This window comes from Varanus komodoensis, unplaced genomic scaffold, assembly GCF_004798865.1.
Source record: "Varanus komodoensis strain SLA01 unplaced genomic scaffold, ASM479886v1 scaffold61, whole genome shotgun sequence".
Classification (NCBI taxonomy): domain Eukaryota; kingdom Metazoa; phylum Chordata; class Lepidosauria; order Squamata; family Varanidae; genus Varanus; species Varanus komodoensis.
This window is the reverse complement of record NW_025336236.1, coordinates 586,235-602,320: the sequence shown is the minus strand read 5'-3', so window position 1 is coordinate 602,320 and position 16,086 is coordinate 586,235. Positions and strand designations below refer to the sequence as shown.

General features: G+C 42.8%; 1 protein-coding gene across 1 annotated transcript in view; it reads right to left on the bottom strand.

Annotated features, from left to right (window-relative positions):
• Window positions 1-14,137, bottom strand: part of WWC2 (WW and C2 domain containing 2) — a 58,213-nt gene extending 44,076 nt beyond the window's left edge. Inside the window, exon 1 of the mRNA XM_044449890.1 lies at window positions 13,899-14,137. Within this exon, the coding sequence (XP_044305825.1) occupies window positions 13,899-14,137 (239 nt within the window). The remainder of the gene's footprint in view (window positions 1-13,898) is intronic.
• Between the last annotated feature and the right edge of the window lie 1,949 nt (window positions 14,138-16,086).

Sequence of the window (16,086 nt, the reverse complement as noted above, 5' to 3'; positions counted from 1 at the left end):
ATCAGTAGTAATTACACCAGTCCCTTACCTGAGGCACCATTCCCTCAGTCCTATTCAGATGCCCCTCAGGTCCCCCCACCCTTTTAGAACTACCAGGGAACTGCAGGGTGTCTGCAACAATTTGTGATCTGAAAAGTTGTAGTGATAGAGAGGGAGTTAATATCTCCCTTTGCTGGAGTAGCTGCAGACTTAGGGAAGTACTGAAAATCTGAAGGACACTGAATCAAGCTGCCTCACATCCCCACTTTATGTCAGCAATTTAAAATAGATTTTCTAAACTACCTTCAATAGTGAAACTCCCTCTGATAGGACAGGGCAGCTGGACTCAGCCCCCTTCCCTTGCTTTTGGCAGGTGGCATGCAGGGAAAGCCCCTCACTGTTGCCTGCAATTGGAGATAATTGGAGGCAACTCACACCAGGAAATGCAGGTGCTCTGCCCTACCTGGATAGGTACCACCACCCATCTCCACACTATTATTTCTGGTCTGAGATTGGTGTTAACAGCAGTTAATTCCCTCTGAGGGGATTTCTTCTTAGGACAGGCCTCAGTGACCAAAAACCTCCCCACCCCTGACCATTAGGAGCCTCAAGAAACTCCATGGGTCAGATTTCTGCTTCCCTGCTGGCTAAAGATCTTGAAGATGATGGACTTTCTTTTGTATTGAGGCAGATAAGTTATTGACAGATAATGATATTTACTATGGTCTTTTCAAGATAGCATTTCTGAGTGATTTAAATTTTTTATTTCTCTTGCATATGTTGAGAACTGAATATTACTTGTTTGAGCAAACCTGTATTGTCCAAATGCATTGGAAAAGAGATAATCTTCCTTTGGTGGTTTTTGTTTCAGATACAGCAAGTAAGTCCATCACTGTACGTACTTTATTTAAATCTTTTATATTCCACTCTTCCTTTCAAAATCAGTGTGTCTTAAAGATAGTAAGGGCTCAGTCCAATCCAGGTACCCTCCAAACCCAGAGGATTATGGGTACCTTAAGTTGGGTAGAGAAAACACAGAGGTGAAAAAGGCTAAACTTCATGTGGTTTATCCTGTGTGTCAAGTTACTTCGTTCTGGACCTGGGCATGGAAAACACCAAGAACAACCTATTGAGGGCTGAGCATGGTCAGTGGCCACACAATACTGGCTCACTGTTGTGTGGTAAGGCAAGGATGGATAATGGGGTCAGGGAGGAATGGAATATCCAGAATAGGAGCGTTCCACATTGCAATGTTTACTGTCAGTCCCCCTCATAATGATCTAAAAACCTTAACGGTTATCTTGCTATCGTTTATTGCAAATCACAACTAATCAAACCATTACTAAAATACCCAGATACTATGTAATTTTAAAAGAACCCAAAATTAGTTTTCAAAATGGATGGTTTCATGCCTTTAAATATGTGGCTTACCTGATATATTACAACAGTTTTTGAGATCCGTCAGTGGTTTAATTAATTCAAATTTAAATTATCCGTCAGATAGAATCAGAGTGGTAAAACAGTTGTGCCATTATATTTACTGATTGAATGTTCCAGTTTGCCACAGCTTCTGTGCTGCGAGTTGCTACTGGAATTGGCCCACCACAGTCCACATAATCACAATAGAACAGGTTTTCAGAAAGTGAAAACAGTTCCGCTGCATTTTACTAACTTTTAGGAAAGTTTCCTGGTTTACCTTTTCAGATTTGGTGCACCAAAGCCCTTGAAGAAATGAAATATTTAAGCAAGCCTAGATTCAAAGGTTGTAGGGAAGAGAGGAGTTGCTAGCTTAGAAGTTCTCGCTCTGCCATGTGGATATGGTTCTTCTGGGCTCCTTGAACAAACAGATTTGATCAGCAGCTTGAGCTGAAATTTGCTTATTTAATTCCCTGAAGAAACTTACATTATAATTGCCATGATTTAACAGGGAAACATTTTAAGAAGCTGGAAATAAAAGAAAATAAACGTTTCCCTAGTCCAGCTCAGGATGGTGCTTGATCTGAGATCCAGAAATATAAAATCTTCATTTTAGAGACAAAAAGAAGTTTTGAGTTATTTTATGTTGGGAATTTAACTGCTGCTAACACAACATATTTGGTTTAAATGTTTTTGGATCTGTATTTGAGTGTTAGCCATTTAACAGAGATGCCATTTTAAAAGCTGTATAAAAATCAAACATGATTAATGAGCAAGGAGCAAAGTATGCTTATGTTCCTCTCTGAAATGGTCCATAGGTTCCCTGTTTTCTGGCTCTCTTCTTTCCCTTCCCAAGAGACTGATGTGATTGAAAACAACATTTCAAGCTATAAGAACTGGCATCCACTTTTGCTTTGGGCTGCAAGCCAGCAGTGACCCTGGAATTAAGTGATCATTTTCCAAACTACATTTCTTTGCTGTCTGATATTTTTCCATACTTTATAACTGAACATCTCTATTTTTCTGAAAGTTTTCAGATATGACTGATCTAGGTCACACTAGATTGGATTTCTTACATTTTCATTGTGAGTTTTTCAATTTGGATATTTATTCTTTGAATGATTGTTCTATTTTGTACAAGTAAACTCCTTTGTGCTGATCAGTACAGTTTATGGTTGGGAAAATATACACAAGTAAATTAATTTTACTAACATGACTTGATATACAGTAAATACTATATCTACTTAGACCTGTAGCCAGGCAATTCTTTTTCTATTTTGGTACAAGTTAAAAGTCAACTGCTTCTCTTTCTACTTTATCCACCACTGGTTCATTGTAAAAAAGGAGCTTATGCTGACACAGATGAGGATGCCTTAGAATAATCACATTGATATTATTCACAAACTACTGACAGACTACACTTCAGAAATGATAGGTAGATCCTGCATACAGTTATGTATTCCTTTGCTCCACTGGATTCTAGGCCAGCCTTCTCCAACCTGGTGGCCTTCAGAGGCATTTGGACCACAACTCCCAGAATTCCCCTCTGGGGGGGTTATTGACTAGGAATTCTGGGTGCTGCAGTCCAAACATATCTGGAAGGAACAATGTTGGGGAAGGCTGTTCTAAGAGTCAAGACCTGAATTGGTCTGCCACCCTTAATATGCAGGTATTCATGTTTTACCAATCTCAGGTCAACCCTCAGGCCTATTCCCTTCCTCCTACAAATGCTTCCTTTATGATATGAAAGTCCCTAAAATGCATTATGAGATTTACAGAAATAAAAAAACACAAACTCCCATCTGCAGCTTCACAGTCTAAAAATTAAAAAAGAGGGACATGAGACAAAAGGTGAATGCAGTTGGAACAAACTCTGCCCTACTGGGGAGAGAAAGTTAAAAAAAGGAAAAAGTTAAAGAATGCAGGAATTAACCAAGGAATAGAAAAGAATAATAATAAAAAGATAAAATGGAGTTAAAAACAGGATAAAACAAGGAGCAAGACCACAAAGAAACTTGCTTACAGGTTAAAAGAAGACATTTAAACTTAAAGCAAAACAGTGGAGGAAGTCAATGAAATGAAATATCTGTAGATGCAAAATGACTGAAGTGCAAAGAAAGAAAAGTACATGAGATGAGCAGCTGAGAGCAAAGGTAATTGCTTACCATGAGAAATGGAAGAGATGATCAAAACATTCAATAATTAACACAACACAGAATTTGGGTATGAATAAGGGTTTGTGGTACAAACAATAGATAAAAAGACAAATATTATTAGAGATTTCTGACAAATCTTAGTTAATGCAGTTATGCAAACTGAGAAATAAATTGTCACATCAAAATATAATACTTTAACGCTTGTGGAAGAGACTGAAAGAAATGGTGATAGGGAAGGTTAAGGGGAGAAACTTTGTCCCCTGTATTAAATTCAAGATAATGTTCTGAGAACTGGGCAGTCATAATTTCAAGGCAAGACAGTTGCGATCCTATGTGCACTTACCTGTGAGTAAGCTGCTTTGAGTTCAATGGGACTTACCTCCAAGTAGCTATGCATACGCACTCTTTGAAATATTAATAAGAATATGGGAAGAGAAACATTGCAGGTCAAAAGCAGAAATCAGGTTGTCAAGAGGATGCATATAAGAGTTAATGAAAGGAAGTAAAGAAGAGAACTGGGAGGAGCCCCAAATGAAAATGGAAATAAACAGGACAAAAGCAATTGGGTTAAACAGCCAGTTAGTTACACTTAGACAGACCCACTGAAATCAATAAGATGTCAATTAGTCATGACTAATTTAAGTGTTACCAATTAGGTATGACTAAGACTGGATCAATTCCATTGATTGACAGCAATTTTAAGATTGTGAGATGGGAATCAAATCCTAAATCCTACATGTAGAAAAACTCAAGTATAAAGAGAATTAAGAAGCAGATAATTGTAAATTGTATTAAAAGGGTCAAGGAGGCTTTTATTGTGCAATTGCCCTGCTTGGCCCTCAGAATGTATGCAAAGTCCACATCATACTATCTTCAACTTGCAATTCTCCTGTGCTTTCCATTGTTTCTTACATCTTTTCCCTTACCAGAAAGAAATTCATTAAGGAGGATAAGACAGAATATTTACACAATGCCTTTGATCGGAACACTCTATCTGGAAGTGCCCTAAAAATCAAGATTAGAGACAAAGCATCATGGAAAAATAACCAGGTCTGAGATGTGACCAGCAAGAGTGGGTATATGAGACAGGGAGTTTGGAGCAAGAGAATTTCCCTAAAAGTGAAGATGAACCAAAATAGTTAAAACTGGAGTCAATATCCTTGCACACAGGCTCAGATTGGTATACTTTCCAGTTGGCCTTGCTCCACTAATTTTGCAAGACGATTTCAAATCCAATTGGATTAAATCAGTCAAGCAGAAAATAGCTCTCTTGGGCCTTCCCCTGCAGATTCTACTAAATATGGGCTTTGAACAGGCAAAGGAAACCATCAAGCGGCACATAGCAGGCATTGAAGACAAAGTGATCTCAATAGTGCTCCAGAATTCTATCGTAGGGAAGACTATAGACACTTTGCAATAGCTGCACCCTATCTCAAACAAATGAAACTGCACAATCACAGAAGGGCTTTTACCTTGGCCCACCTTAATGGACTCCCCCCAGCAGTTTTGGAGGGGCGGTATAAAAAGATCCCCTGGTCAAAGCGCCTCTGCCCCTGTGGTATGGGACAGATAGAAACTATGGAGCACGTCCTCCTGCAGTGCACATTTTATAGGGATATTCATGCTGCACTAATTTCCCCACTGATGAATCGCTTCCCGGGCCGTACGGAAAGGCAGATTGCTTACCTGTAACTGTTGTTCTTCGAGTGGCCATCTGTGCATTCACACATATGGGTGCTGCACCTACGCAGTGCCTAAGGTCGGAAAGATTACAAAGCTAATGGTTTTTGGCGGGAAAACTCCGCTCCCTTCCCCTCAATGCTATAAATGGAATGGAGTGTCCACCATTTTCTCAGTCTATTGTAGACCGGACATTTGCCCCCTCGCGGGAGTGAGCAATATTACAATAGATTCGGTAGGGACCATGAATACCAAGATAAGAACATGGTACCGAATAAGCATCCACTCACCGACACCGAGTGGGTTGTGTGAATGCACAGATGGCCACTCGAAGAACGACAGTTACAGGTAAGCAACCTGCCTTTCTTCGTTGTGGCCTCTGTGCATCACACATATGGGTGACTAACAAGCTTACCAGAGTTGGAGGAAGGTGGTGTCATCATCGAAGGACAGCGGAGAGGACTGCCCTACTGAAGGAGCAGTCTTGTCTGGCACGCACATCAAGGCAATAATGCCTGGCAAAAGTGCACGGGGCAGCCCAAGTTGTAGCTTTACAGATGTCCTGGATTGGAATTCCTGCAGCAAAGGCACAGGAGGCTGCTAATGCTCTCGTTGAGTGTCCCCTCGGAACAACAGGTAAGTCAATTTTGGCAAGTTGATATGCCAGCTCAATTGTTTGCACAATCCATTTCGAAAGCCTCTGTGAAGTTACAGGGGAGCCTGTGTCCTGCTCAGAATACTTCACAAAGAGGCGGTTGGATTTCCGAAGAGATTCTTTATGCGATCTGTAGAATGCTAAGCAACAGCACACATCAAGGGCATGTAGCGATCTTTCATTCGGGTTCGAAGGTGATGGAAAGAAGGCCAGTAAACAATGTCCTGATTAATATGGAATGGACTAGCTACTTTGGGCAAGAACGTCGAATCAGTATGAAGAACAACTTTCTCTTTATGGAAGTTCAAATAAGAGGGGTCTACCCGAAGAGCACAAAGTTCATTAGCTCTTCGAGCTGATGTGATGGCTACCAGAAAGGCAGTCTTCCAAGATAGGAGACGTAAGTCTATAGTTGCCAGAGGTTCGAAAGGGGCTCTGGTGAGTGCTTGAAGAACAACTGAGAGGCTCCAAGTAGGCATGACAGGATGAATTGTTGGATGGAGATTCTGTAGTCCTTTGATGAATCTTTTAATAATTGATTGAGAAAAGACTGATGAGCCCTGCATAGAACTGCGGTAGTGGGAGATCGCAGCTGTATAGACCTTGATGGATGAAGGTTTAAGTCCCGAGTGATGTAGCTCCAGAAGAAACTGCAGGATTTTCTCAATAGAGGCCGACGAGGCGACAAACGAATTGGATTCTGCGAAAGAGGTGAATCGAAGCCACTGCTGCATAGGATCTTCGCGTTGAAGGTCTTAAAGCAGATTTGAGAATGTGCTGGATATCTGGATTGAGGGTACTCGACCCTGAGGCATGGTCTATCGGATCTGAGTGAACAAGTGCTGTATCGGTTCCATAACTGGCAAGTTGAAGTGGCCGTGAAATCGTCGGTACAGAGTCGGTATCGTGAGTCAGTGGATTTGCCAGGCTGTGAGGCTCAATGAAGTCAAGTCCGGGTAATGAACAGCTCCATCTTGCTGCATTATCAAATTAGGTATCAACGGCATACAGAGAAAATTGTTGTTGGACAGTTGGAAAAGGGTGGAGAACCATGCTTGACGGGTCCACCAAGGTGTGATGAGGATTCCGTAGCATTGTCGTGAACAATCTTTGATATAACCTTCGTTACCAGTGGAATTGGAGAGAAGGCGTAAAAAGTGACGTTGGCCCACGGAACCATCAGAGCGTCCCCTGTTGAGCCCGGCCCAATGCCGGCCTGGGAGCAGTACGCTTCGCATACCCTGTTCTTGTGGGTAGCGAACAAGTCTATGTCTGGGTGTCCCCAGTGGAGGAAAAGCTGATTGCAAATCTGTCAATCCAGCTCCCATTCGTGAGTCGTTGACATTCGCCTGCTCAACAAATCGGCTTCCTCGTTTTCGGTACCAGCTAGGTGAACCGCCAGAAGAGTAATATCTTTCGAGATGCACCAGTCCCAAATCTTCATCAACAGATGAGCTAGAGAAGTGGATTTCATGCTGCCTTGTTTGTTCACATAGAACACAACAACAACGTTGCCGGATGTAACTTGAACCACATGTCGCTGGAGTGTACCCTCGAAAGATCGGAGGGCTTTGAAGATGACCAGAAGTTCGAGATAGTTGATGTGTTTGACAGATTCCTGTTGGTCCCAAGTGCCCTGTGTTCGAAGCCCTGCACACATCGCTCCCCAACCGATCAGCGATGTGTCGGTATAGAGAGTCAGAGTTGGATGAGGTGGACGGAATGGAACACCCACATTCAGATTGTTTGGAACTGTCCACCATGATAACGTGCGCAGGACAGACAGCGGGAGGTGAACTGGTTTGCTGGGCGGATCCCGTTGTGGGTGGAACATCTTGTTGAAGTATAACTGAAGTGGTTGCAGTTGAAGTCTGGCATGGGGGACTGTGGCAACTGAAGTGGCCATGTGACCAAGGAGCTTCTGGATCGAAAGAGCCGGAACAGTCCTGTCTTGTCAAGTTCGATGGATCCATGAGCACAGATTGTCTCGTCGACCCAGAGGAAGAAATGCTCTCGCTAGGGTGGAGTAGAGACGTGCTCCAATGAAATCGATCACCTGTGAAGGAACAAGGGACGATTTTTCACAATTAACGCACAGTTCCAAATCCTCCAGAAGAGTGTAAGTTATATCCACGGCTGAAAGAAGACCTTCCCGGGTCGGGGAAACTATTGGCCAGTCGTCCAGGTAAGGGTACACTTGGATACCCTGAAGTCAAAGGTGCGCACACACTGGGGCCATACATTTAGTGAATACCCATGGTGCAGTGGCTAGTCCGAACGGAAGAACACTGAACTCGAATATGACAGAACCAACTGTAAACCGTAAGAGTTGCCTATGGGAGGGGTGGACAGAAATATGGAAGTACGCATCTCTCAAGTCCAGGGAGGCGAACCATCCTCTCTCCTCAGCAATGGAAGGATATTTTGAAGAGTAGTCATCCAAAACTTCTTAAGCTTTATAAACCTATTAATATCCCATAAATCTAGGATTGGACGGAGACCACTGTCCTGCTTAGGGACAGTAAAATATCTTGAATAGAATCCATGAAGTCCCTCAGAACGTGTAAGCTGTCAGATTGCTCCTTTATGAAGCAATTGGTGAACTTCGTCTACTAGCACCGATGAGCGTGGTGTAAAACGGATCAGACCCAACGGAGGAATGATGTCGAATTCTATTCTGTATCTGAGCTGGATAATGGATAAAACCCACCGATCAGATGTGATGGACTCCCAAATGGGGAGTCGACTTTGCAACTGATCCCCAAAAGGGAGAGGGGAGGGTGGGTGTAGGAGAAGAGGAGAGGTTTGCTGGGCCTGTCAGCATTGACGCTTCTCCGAGTCAAAGCAGCGGTGGCCCTGCTGGAAGCGTTGCTGTGGAGGTTGCTTCCGACGCTACTGACTGGGTTGGAATTGTTGCCTACCAGGAAACTGGGAGTACTGCTGCGGTTTGTAAGACGGACAGGACCAGGACCACTTACATCAGGACTGAACTGGAACCTCCATCCGACAAGCGGTCATCCTGGACTCATGGATAGACTTGAGCTTGTGGTCCGTCCTCGAGTGGAACAGGCCGGAACCATCAAATGGCATCTCCTCGATTCATCGCTTCATTTCCTCAGGGAAATTGCAGCTCTGAAGCCATGCATGGCGATGGAGGGAGATGGCACCGACCAGAGCCCTGGAGTCAGAGTCAATGTGGTGTCTCGCTGTCGACAGTTGCCGAATAGAGAACTGCATAGCTTCTTTGATGAACACTCGTGCCAGAAGAAATGGTATGTCCTTCTCCTGAACTTGGTACATCGCTTCATACTAACGCGACGTAGGTTGTGGTTGAGTCGGTAGATCCCAAGGCTGCACCATGGCCTGACGGAGGGTCATAATCAGAGGCAGGATGATGGCTGCAGATTGTTCACCCCTCATGATGTCATAAAACTTGTCGGTGCTAGGATCGATATGGTGCTGGGCTTCGATCTCTAGTGACCAGACAAGTCTCACCATCAGATCTCCGAAGGTAACATGGGGTTCCTCCGGTGATCCTGGCCCCTGAGTTGTGACGGCTACATCGGGCAAGGTCGACGCCACTTCAGATTTGTCCGAGTCGGTTCTGTATTGCAGCAGACCACTGGAAGAGGAATCCACTGGTGAAGTGGGGTGTCCCGATCTCATCAGCCTGGAGGTGGATGGTGCCCCTCTTGGTACCGGAGAAAGCGTCCGGTCCCGAGCTGACGGATAGTAGGCGAAGGACGGGTAGTTATCCCAGACTCCGCAATGACTGCTGTATCGGGGCTGGTCCCATTCCTCCAGGACTTGTTCTGGGGAGTGACGTCGGTGCCGTGATTGATGGGAGACCAGTCCTGTGGATGGTCCAGGATGCTGCATCGGTGTTGGCGAATGCACCACTGGAGGGAATCATGAATCTCACCATCAGAGATGGATTCATGTAATGGCATTTCAGGTTGCTCGGGGGACGAATGCACCGAGTGTGTGACCCTTCTAGGGGACCCTGGTGGAGTCACCTGCATTGCAATCTGCAGTGACGGGCCTGTTGGCGTCGGTACTGTTATGGCCATTGGGACCAATGGCATTGACGAACCCGAATCACTGTGTCGCACTTGATCAAGTTTCCTAGGCTTGTGGGTCATCTTATCCAATTTATCTTTCCTTGGCTTTTTATGGCCAGAGGATTTATCGGATCCTCCATGTTTCCTCTTCTCCTTTTTCTTATGAGGAGAAGAAAGAAGTTGCTGGGCCTCCACAACAGGGGCGCCATCAGCTGATGGACGTAGTGGAGGCACGGCGGAAGCCAAAGCAGGCTTAGCGGCCATTTGGTTGGATTGCATGAGGGCCTGGTCCCACAGCATCTTCTTCAGGCGGTTCTCACGATTTTTGTGTGCCTGTTTGGTAAAGGCCTGATCATGGCTGCACTTGTCGGTTCTGTGCCCCTCGCCCAAGCAGAGAAGACACAGATCGTGTGGGTCGGTAGGAGACATCTTCGACCCACATTGAGAACATTTGTGGAAAGCCGCTCGCTGCGCCATCGGGAAGACGAATGGGAAGAAGATAGTAAAGAGAGTAAGATAATATTAGAGGGCGCGACTGAAGCAGAGGCGGAGCGCTGCGGTGGTACAGCCGAGGAAGGGGTAGGCCTTGGGACCAACTGGTCTGATTGGAGCAAGGCCTGATCCCAAAGCAACTTATGGAGACGATTCTCCCTATTCTCCCTGGCCTGTTTAGTAAGGCCAGGCAATGCCCGCACTTGTCAGTCCTATGCCCCTCACCGAGGCAAAGGAGGCATAAGTCATGCGAGTCAGCGGGAGACATTTTGGAGCCGCACTCACTGCACTTGCAGAATGCAGCCCACTGTGCCATCGCGAAAAAGAAGAAAGAGATGATAGTACAGAGGGTACGAATAATATTTTTGGGTTTTTTTTAGAGAGAAGAAAAACCTACAACGAGGAAGAGAAGAAAGAACTGGGAATATAACGAGGAACGAGGTAAGTAGAACAAGGTATAACCGTTAGGAGCACAAGGCGGAAATCTAAGCGAGAGACGAACAGGCACGAGGCACAGCGGACGGCGGTTGCAAAGACTGAGTAAAATGGCGGACGCTCCACTCTATTTATACTGTGGGGGGAGGGGAGCAGAGCTTTTTCCCGCCAAAAACTGTTAGCTTTCTAATCTTCCAGCCTAGGCACTGCGCAGGTGCAGCACCCATATGTGTGATGCACAAAGGCCACAACGAAGAACTATCCTTGCCAGGCAAGGGTTGTCACAATGTCTGAACCTAGCAAGGGTAGGTGGCATATGAAACCTTAAAAACCTTTTTAAAAACCACGTGTTTCTCAAGTTCATTCTTTTGAAGCCAAGGTTCCTGACCCGGAGAAGCTCAGAGAGACAGATAAGTTGGTGGATGGGTAGGTGGATGATGTTGAACTAATCAGAAACATTGACTACAGTGCTTTCATCACATTCAATATACTTTTAAGTGGAAGAATACCAAAAGGTCCAGTTCAGTCACATTTGACTTCAAAAGAGGAAACCTATCTAAAATAAGGGAACTGATAAAAAGGATTTTGTAAAGGTGGCTCAAGAGGGTTCTATCCCTTTAAAATGCTTAGAGACTACTGAAAGCCATAATAAAAGAAGCTCAGAATATATATACCACAAGTTAGAAAAGCTGGCATAAAGTCCAAGAGGTTACTGACATGGCTAACAAGTAGTCAAAGAAGCTATTAGTGAGAAGAAGGCAGATGATAAAAGATGCAAAAGAACATTTTGCTAACAACATCAAGGCCAACAAATTAAAAAAATAAATGTAACAGACGAGAAAGAATGGCTAGAGAGGCAGTTTGACCATTAGATAATAATGCAATTAAAGGTGCACAAAAAGAAGGTTAATGAGATTGCATAGAAACTGAATAAATTATTTTCATCTGTCTCTGCAGCAAAGATTACAGGACAGATTCTTATGTATTCAGGAAGCTAATATGAGAATTTAAGGCAGATAGTAGTGAACAAAAACGAATCCTCTACCTTACTGACAACCTGAAAGCTCTTAAAGAGCTCAAATATGTCCCTAAAACCAGGGAACTAGAGAATGGCCAACATGACACCATTTCTTTTTTAAAGGATGGGGGTGGGTGGGTATGGAAACTCCAGGCCAGTTACTTAACATCTGTTCCAGGTAAATTGATTGAAATAATTATTAAAAGCAAAATTAGTAAATATGTAGGACTTATCCTGCTGAGGAAGATTCAGCACGGTTTCCAGAAAGGTAAGTCCAGTCTCACTAACCTTTTAGAGTTCTTTGAGACTTTCAGTAAACATCTGGACAGTGGTGATCTGGTAGACACTATTTTGAACCTTTAAATGACTTTAGATGAAATTCCTCACCAAAGACTCCTGACCAAAATTAGAAGCCATGAGATAAGAGGAGAGGTCCAATTATGGATCAGTGACTGGATAAATGGTAATTCTCCCGATGGAGGAATGTAAACAGTGGAGTCCTACTGTTTACAAGGATTAGTATTAGGACCAATGATTTTCAGCCTATGCATATACAGGCTGGATTTAGGAGTGACCAATTAAGTGGCCACATTTGGTGATAACACCAAATGTTTTAGGGTAGTTAAAACACAAGGAGATTGTGAGGAGCAACTAGAGGTGATCTCCAAACTGGGAGGATGGGCATCCAAATAGCAAATCCATGTGTTAAGTGTAAGCATGTGTTAAGTGATGCACATTGAGGCTAATTAATTAATTAATCAATCCTGCTTCAAGTATAAGCTGAGTCAGACATAACTAACTAAGAAAGAGATCATGGAGTTGTGGCAGACAGCTCACTGAAAATGTCAATGCAGTGTGTGGCTGCTGTGAAAAAGGCAAACTCCACGTAAGGCATAATTAGGAAGAAGACTGAAAATAAAACTGTCAATATTGTATTCTCATTATTCAAGTACAGCCACACTTGGAACACTGTCTACAGTTCTGGTCACTGCACCTATGAAAGGGTATCAGAAATATTGGAAAATGTGCAGAAATAGGTAACTGAGTGCACCAGCCATCCTCTGAACTTGAAGGATTTTGGGCATCCAATCAAGTGGGAGTAGCATAAAGAATTGCCTTAGTGTTTCTCCTGCCCGTCAAATGACATAAATTGCCAATTTATAAAGGGCTGCAGCAGCTGCCCATGAGGAAAGATGATGATAATATATGAGACGGTTTAGGAAAAAGTCAACTAAGGGAAGACATGATAGTATAATATTATGCTTGGTGTGAGAAAAAAACATTTGCAGACATTTTCTCATAACACTAGAACCCCAGGTTATCCCATAAAGCTGATTTGTGGAATAATCAGGACAGATTAAAGGACGTACTTCACATAGCACATAGTAAAACTATGGAAATCATCTCCACAAGATGTAGTGATAACCACCAATTTGGATGACTCTAAAAAGGGACTGGACAAATTAATGCAGAATAAGGTTATAACATTAGTCCTGATGGCTGTATGCTATTTCCAGTATCAGAAGCAGTATGCCTATGTACACCAATTGTGGAGGATCATAGGTGGGGCAGTATTGTTGCATTCATGTCTTACTTATGTGTCTTCCATGGGTTACTGCTTGCACACTGCATAAACAAATGGTTGGCTAGATGGACCCTTGGTCATACCCAGGATGACTTTTTTTATATGCTTATCAGAAGACCTGTCGATAATGTATTGCACTTTCCTAGGTTTCTTCAGCTATTCATCATCAGGACTAGGTATTTTCATGCTGGTCACAAATTGAGCAACAGTGTGCTTAGAATAACATGAACTCTGTGGATTCTGTCATGATGTGAATGTTTCTTTACATTACTACCCAGTGGACTAATAATAAATTCAATTAAAATTGCACAGAATAGCTACTGAAGGAAAATAGCCAATCAGGGAACAGCTCAATCTCTACAATGAGCACAAACATTAAACTGAAAAAAAATTACTTCATAGCAGGAAGAGGAAGAAATACCTCTCTGTAAGTTCATCAGTAGGTGTGCTTTTCACAGATAGCTCCTCTTCCAGCCTTTTTCTTTCTGTTTCCAGATGTTCCAATTCATCTTGGGTGCATTTACATGGGGTGACAAACTGAAGCTCTTTCAGAAGCTCTTCCTTTTCATTAATCAGCATCAACTTTTCCTTCTCAATATCCAAAACTCCAGGCCAAGCTTCACTTTCAAACTTAGACAGTTCAATCTTTAGGTTTGCCATTCTAATCGATACAGAGAGAGAGGGAGAGGGAGAGGGAGAGGGAGAGGGAGAGGGAGAGGGAGAGAGGATGAGTAACAGGGACCCAAGTATGCAAGCATGCAAAAGACCCACCAATAAAACAAATGCAGATATTTAGACAAGGCAACTCAATGTGATATAATCAGTGAGAACAGAAAAGTTCCTTTTCTTGAACTAAGAAGGTTTAGTTGTCACAAGGTTGGACAACTTGTGGCCATACAGTTCTTTTGGCCTACAATTCCCACCACGTATCACCATAGACTAATCTGGCTAGGACTTATGGAGTTGTAGGCCAAACCATATGCATGGGCCACAAGCTGCTGACCAATTCTTGGCAGCAACATGTCATTATGCCTTTAAAGAAAGCGGTGGATGTTAGATCAGATATCTCATTCACCTAATCACCTTGAGCAGCAGAAGCAAGAGCACACAGTGACTCCCCTTGATTTGATTTTCCTGCCCCACTCCCAATGTTACTCTCTGCTTATTCAAGGAACAACATTAAATTAGCATCAGCATCAACACATGTAAGCTGAGATCATGTAGATGATTCCCAACTTTCCCCTGTCAACTACACAATATGGACCTATGCATACAGATAATGATCAACTGTTATGTCCTAGGTGAACAGCTAGTAATATCAGAGTGAGGTCAGGCTCTCACTTTTCACCCCTTATGGGCAATCAATGAGATCCATATAATCTGAACCAGTCAGTTGTCGTTAAGCATCTTGCAGTAATACAGCACAAAATGAAAAGTTCATAATATTTGTTTTGACCTTGATATATAACACTGGCTTATAACATTAGTATTGACTCTCTGCATCCTGAGGGATAGATTTGAGACTCTCCCATTATTTATTTATTTATTTATTTAAACATTTATTTATTTATTAAAATATTTCTATGCCGCCCCATTTGCCGAAGCCTCGGGGCGGCTCACAACATAATATAATACAAAAATAACAATATAAAACTAACAATATAAAATAAATAACAATATAAAGGAATATAATAGAACTAACAATATAAAACAATTATCCACTTAAACCAGTGATAAATTTCTTTTGGAGAGCAAGAATGAGTTTATATTCAAAACATATTTGAGGTAATGAAGTCCATGTGTACTATGGATCATTTTGAAGAGAAGCCAACCAGCAGCCCAAACCTGATAATGGAATCCATCAACTTTATTCTCTGGGTCACTAGTTCAAATCTAGATAACTCTAGCATTATCAGAATGTAGTTGTTTTTGACAGCTGTTCAATAACTTACAAGGGTGAGGTGGCAGTCTCACAGGAGCTTTTTCCCTCTCTGCAATGCTGACAGTTATCCACTAGCATAATTGGCACCCTTGTCAGCTATCTTGTAAAAGGGGCCCAGAATAACAAGGACATGAACACTAAAATGCTCTCTTAGCCTGTGAGGCAAAATCTTTTTATCAGTGTCAAGGCACTTTATACACACTGCAACATCCCCATCTAATAATATACTTGTTTTCTGTGAATTAAGGTTTCAGCTCCCTTGACTGGCACAGTTTGTCATCAACAACATTTACTTCTAAGAAAGATTTTTTTCATGTTGGAAACCAATATTGCTTTTCTTCTTGGAGGGTTCATATGGGGCATCCTGAATCAAAATGTATACTCCAAACTTGTTAGAATGAGGGAGGAGGACAGTTAATTGAAATAACTTCTACAAAGTTATTCTTCTATGAAGATACATGCTGTACCCAGCCCTGCCCTCAGTCTATTTCTCTCTCCAAATTCCACTAATATTTAAATCCATTCTTGTACTATCATAACCTGACCTTTTCGGCCCATTCTTCTACAATATCACTCTTTCCTAATCCACTATTGCATTATTTTGCTAGCATGCTCCTTGCAAAGCACTGCCTTCCTCCCCATACCTTTACTTTCTCTGCACTACCCA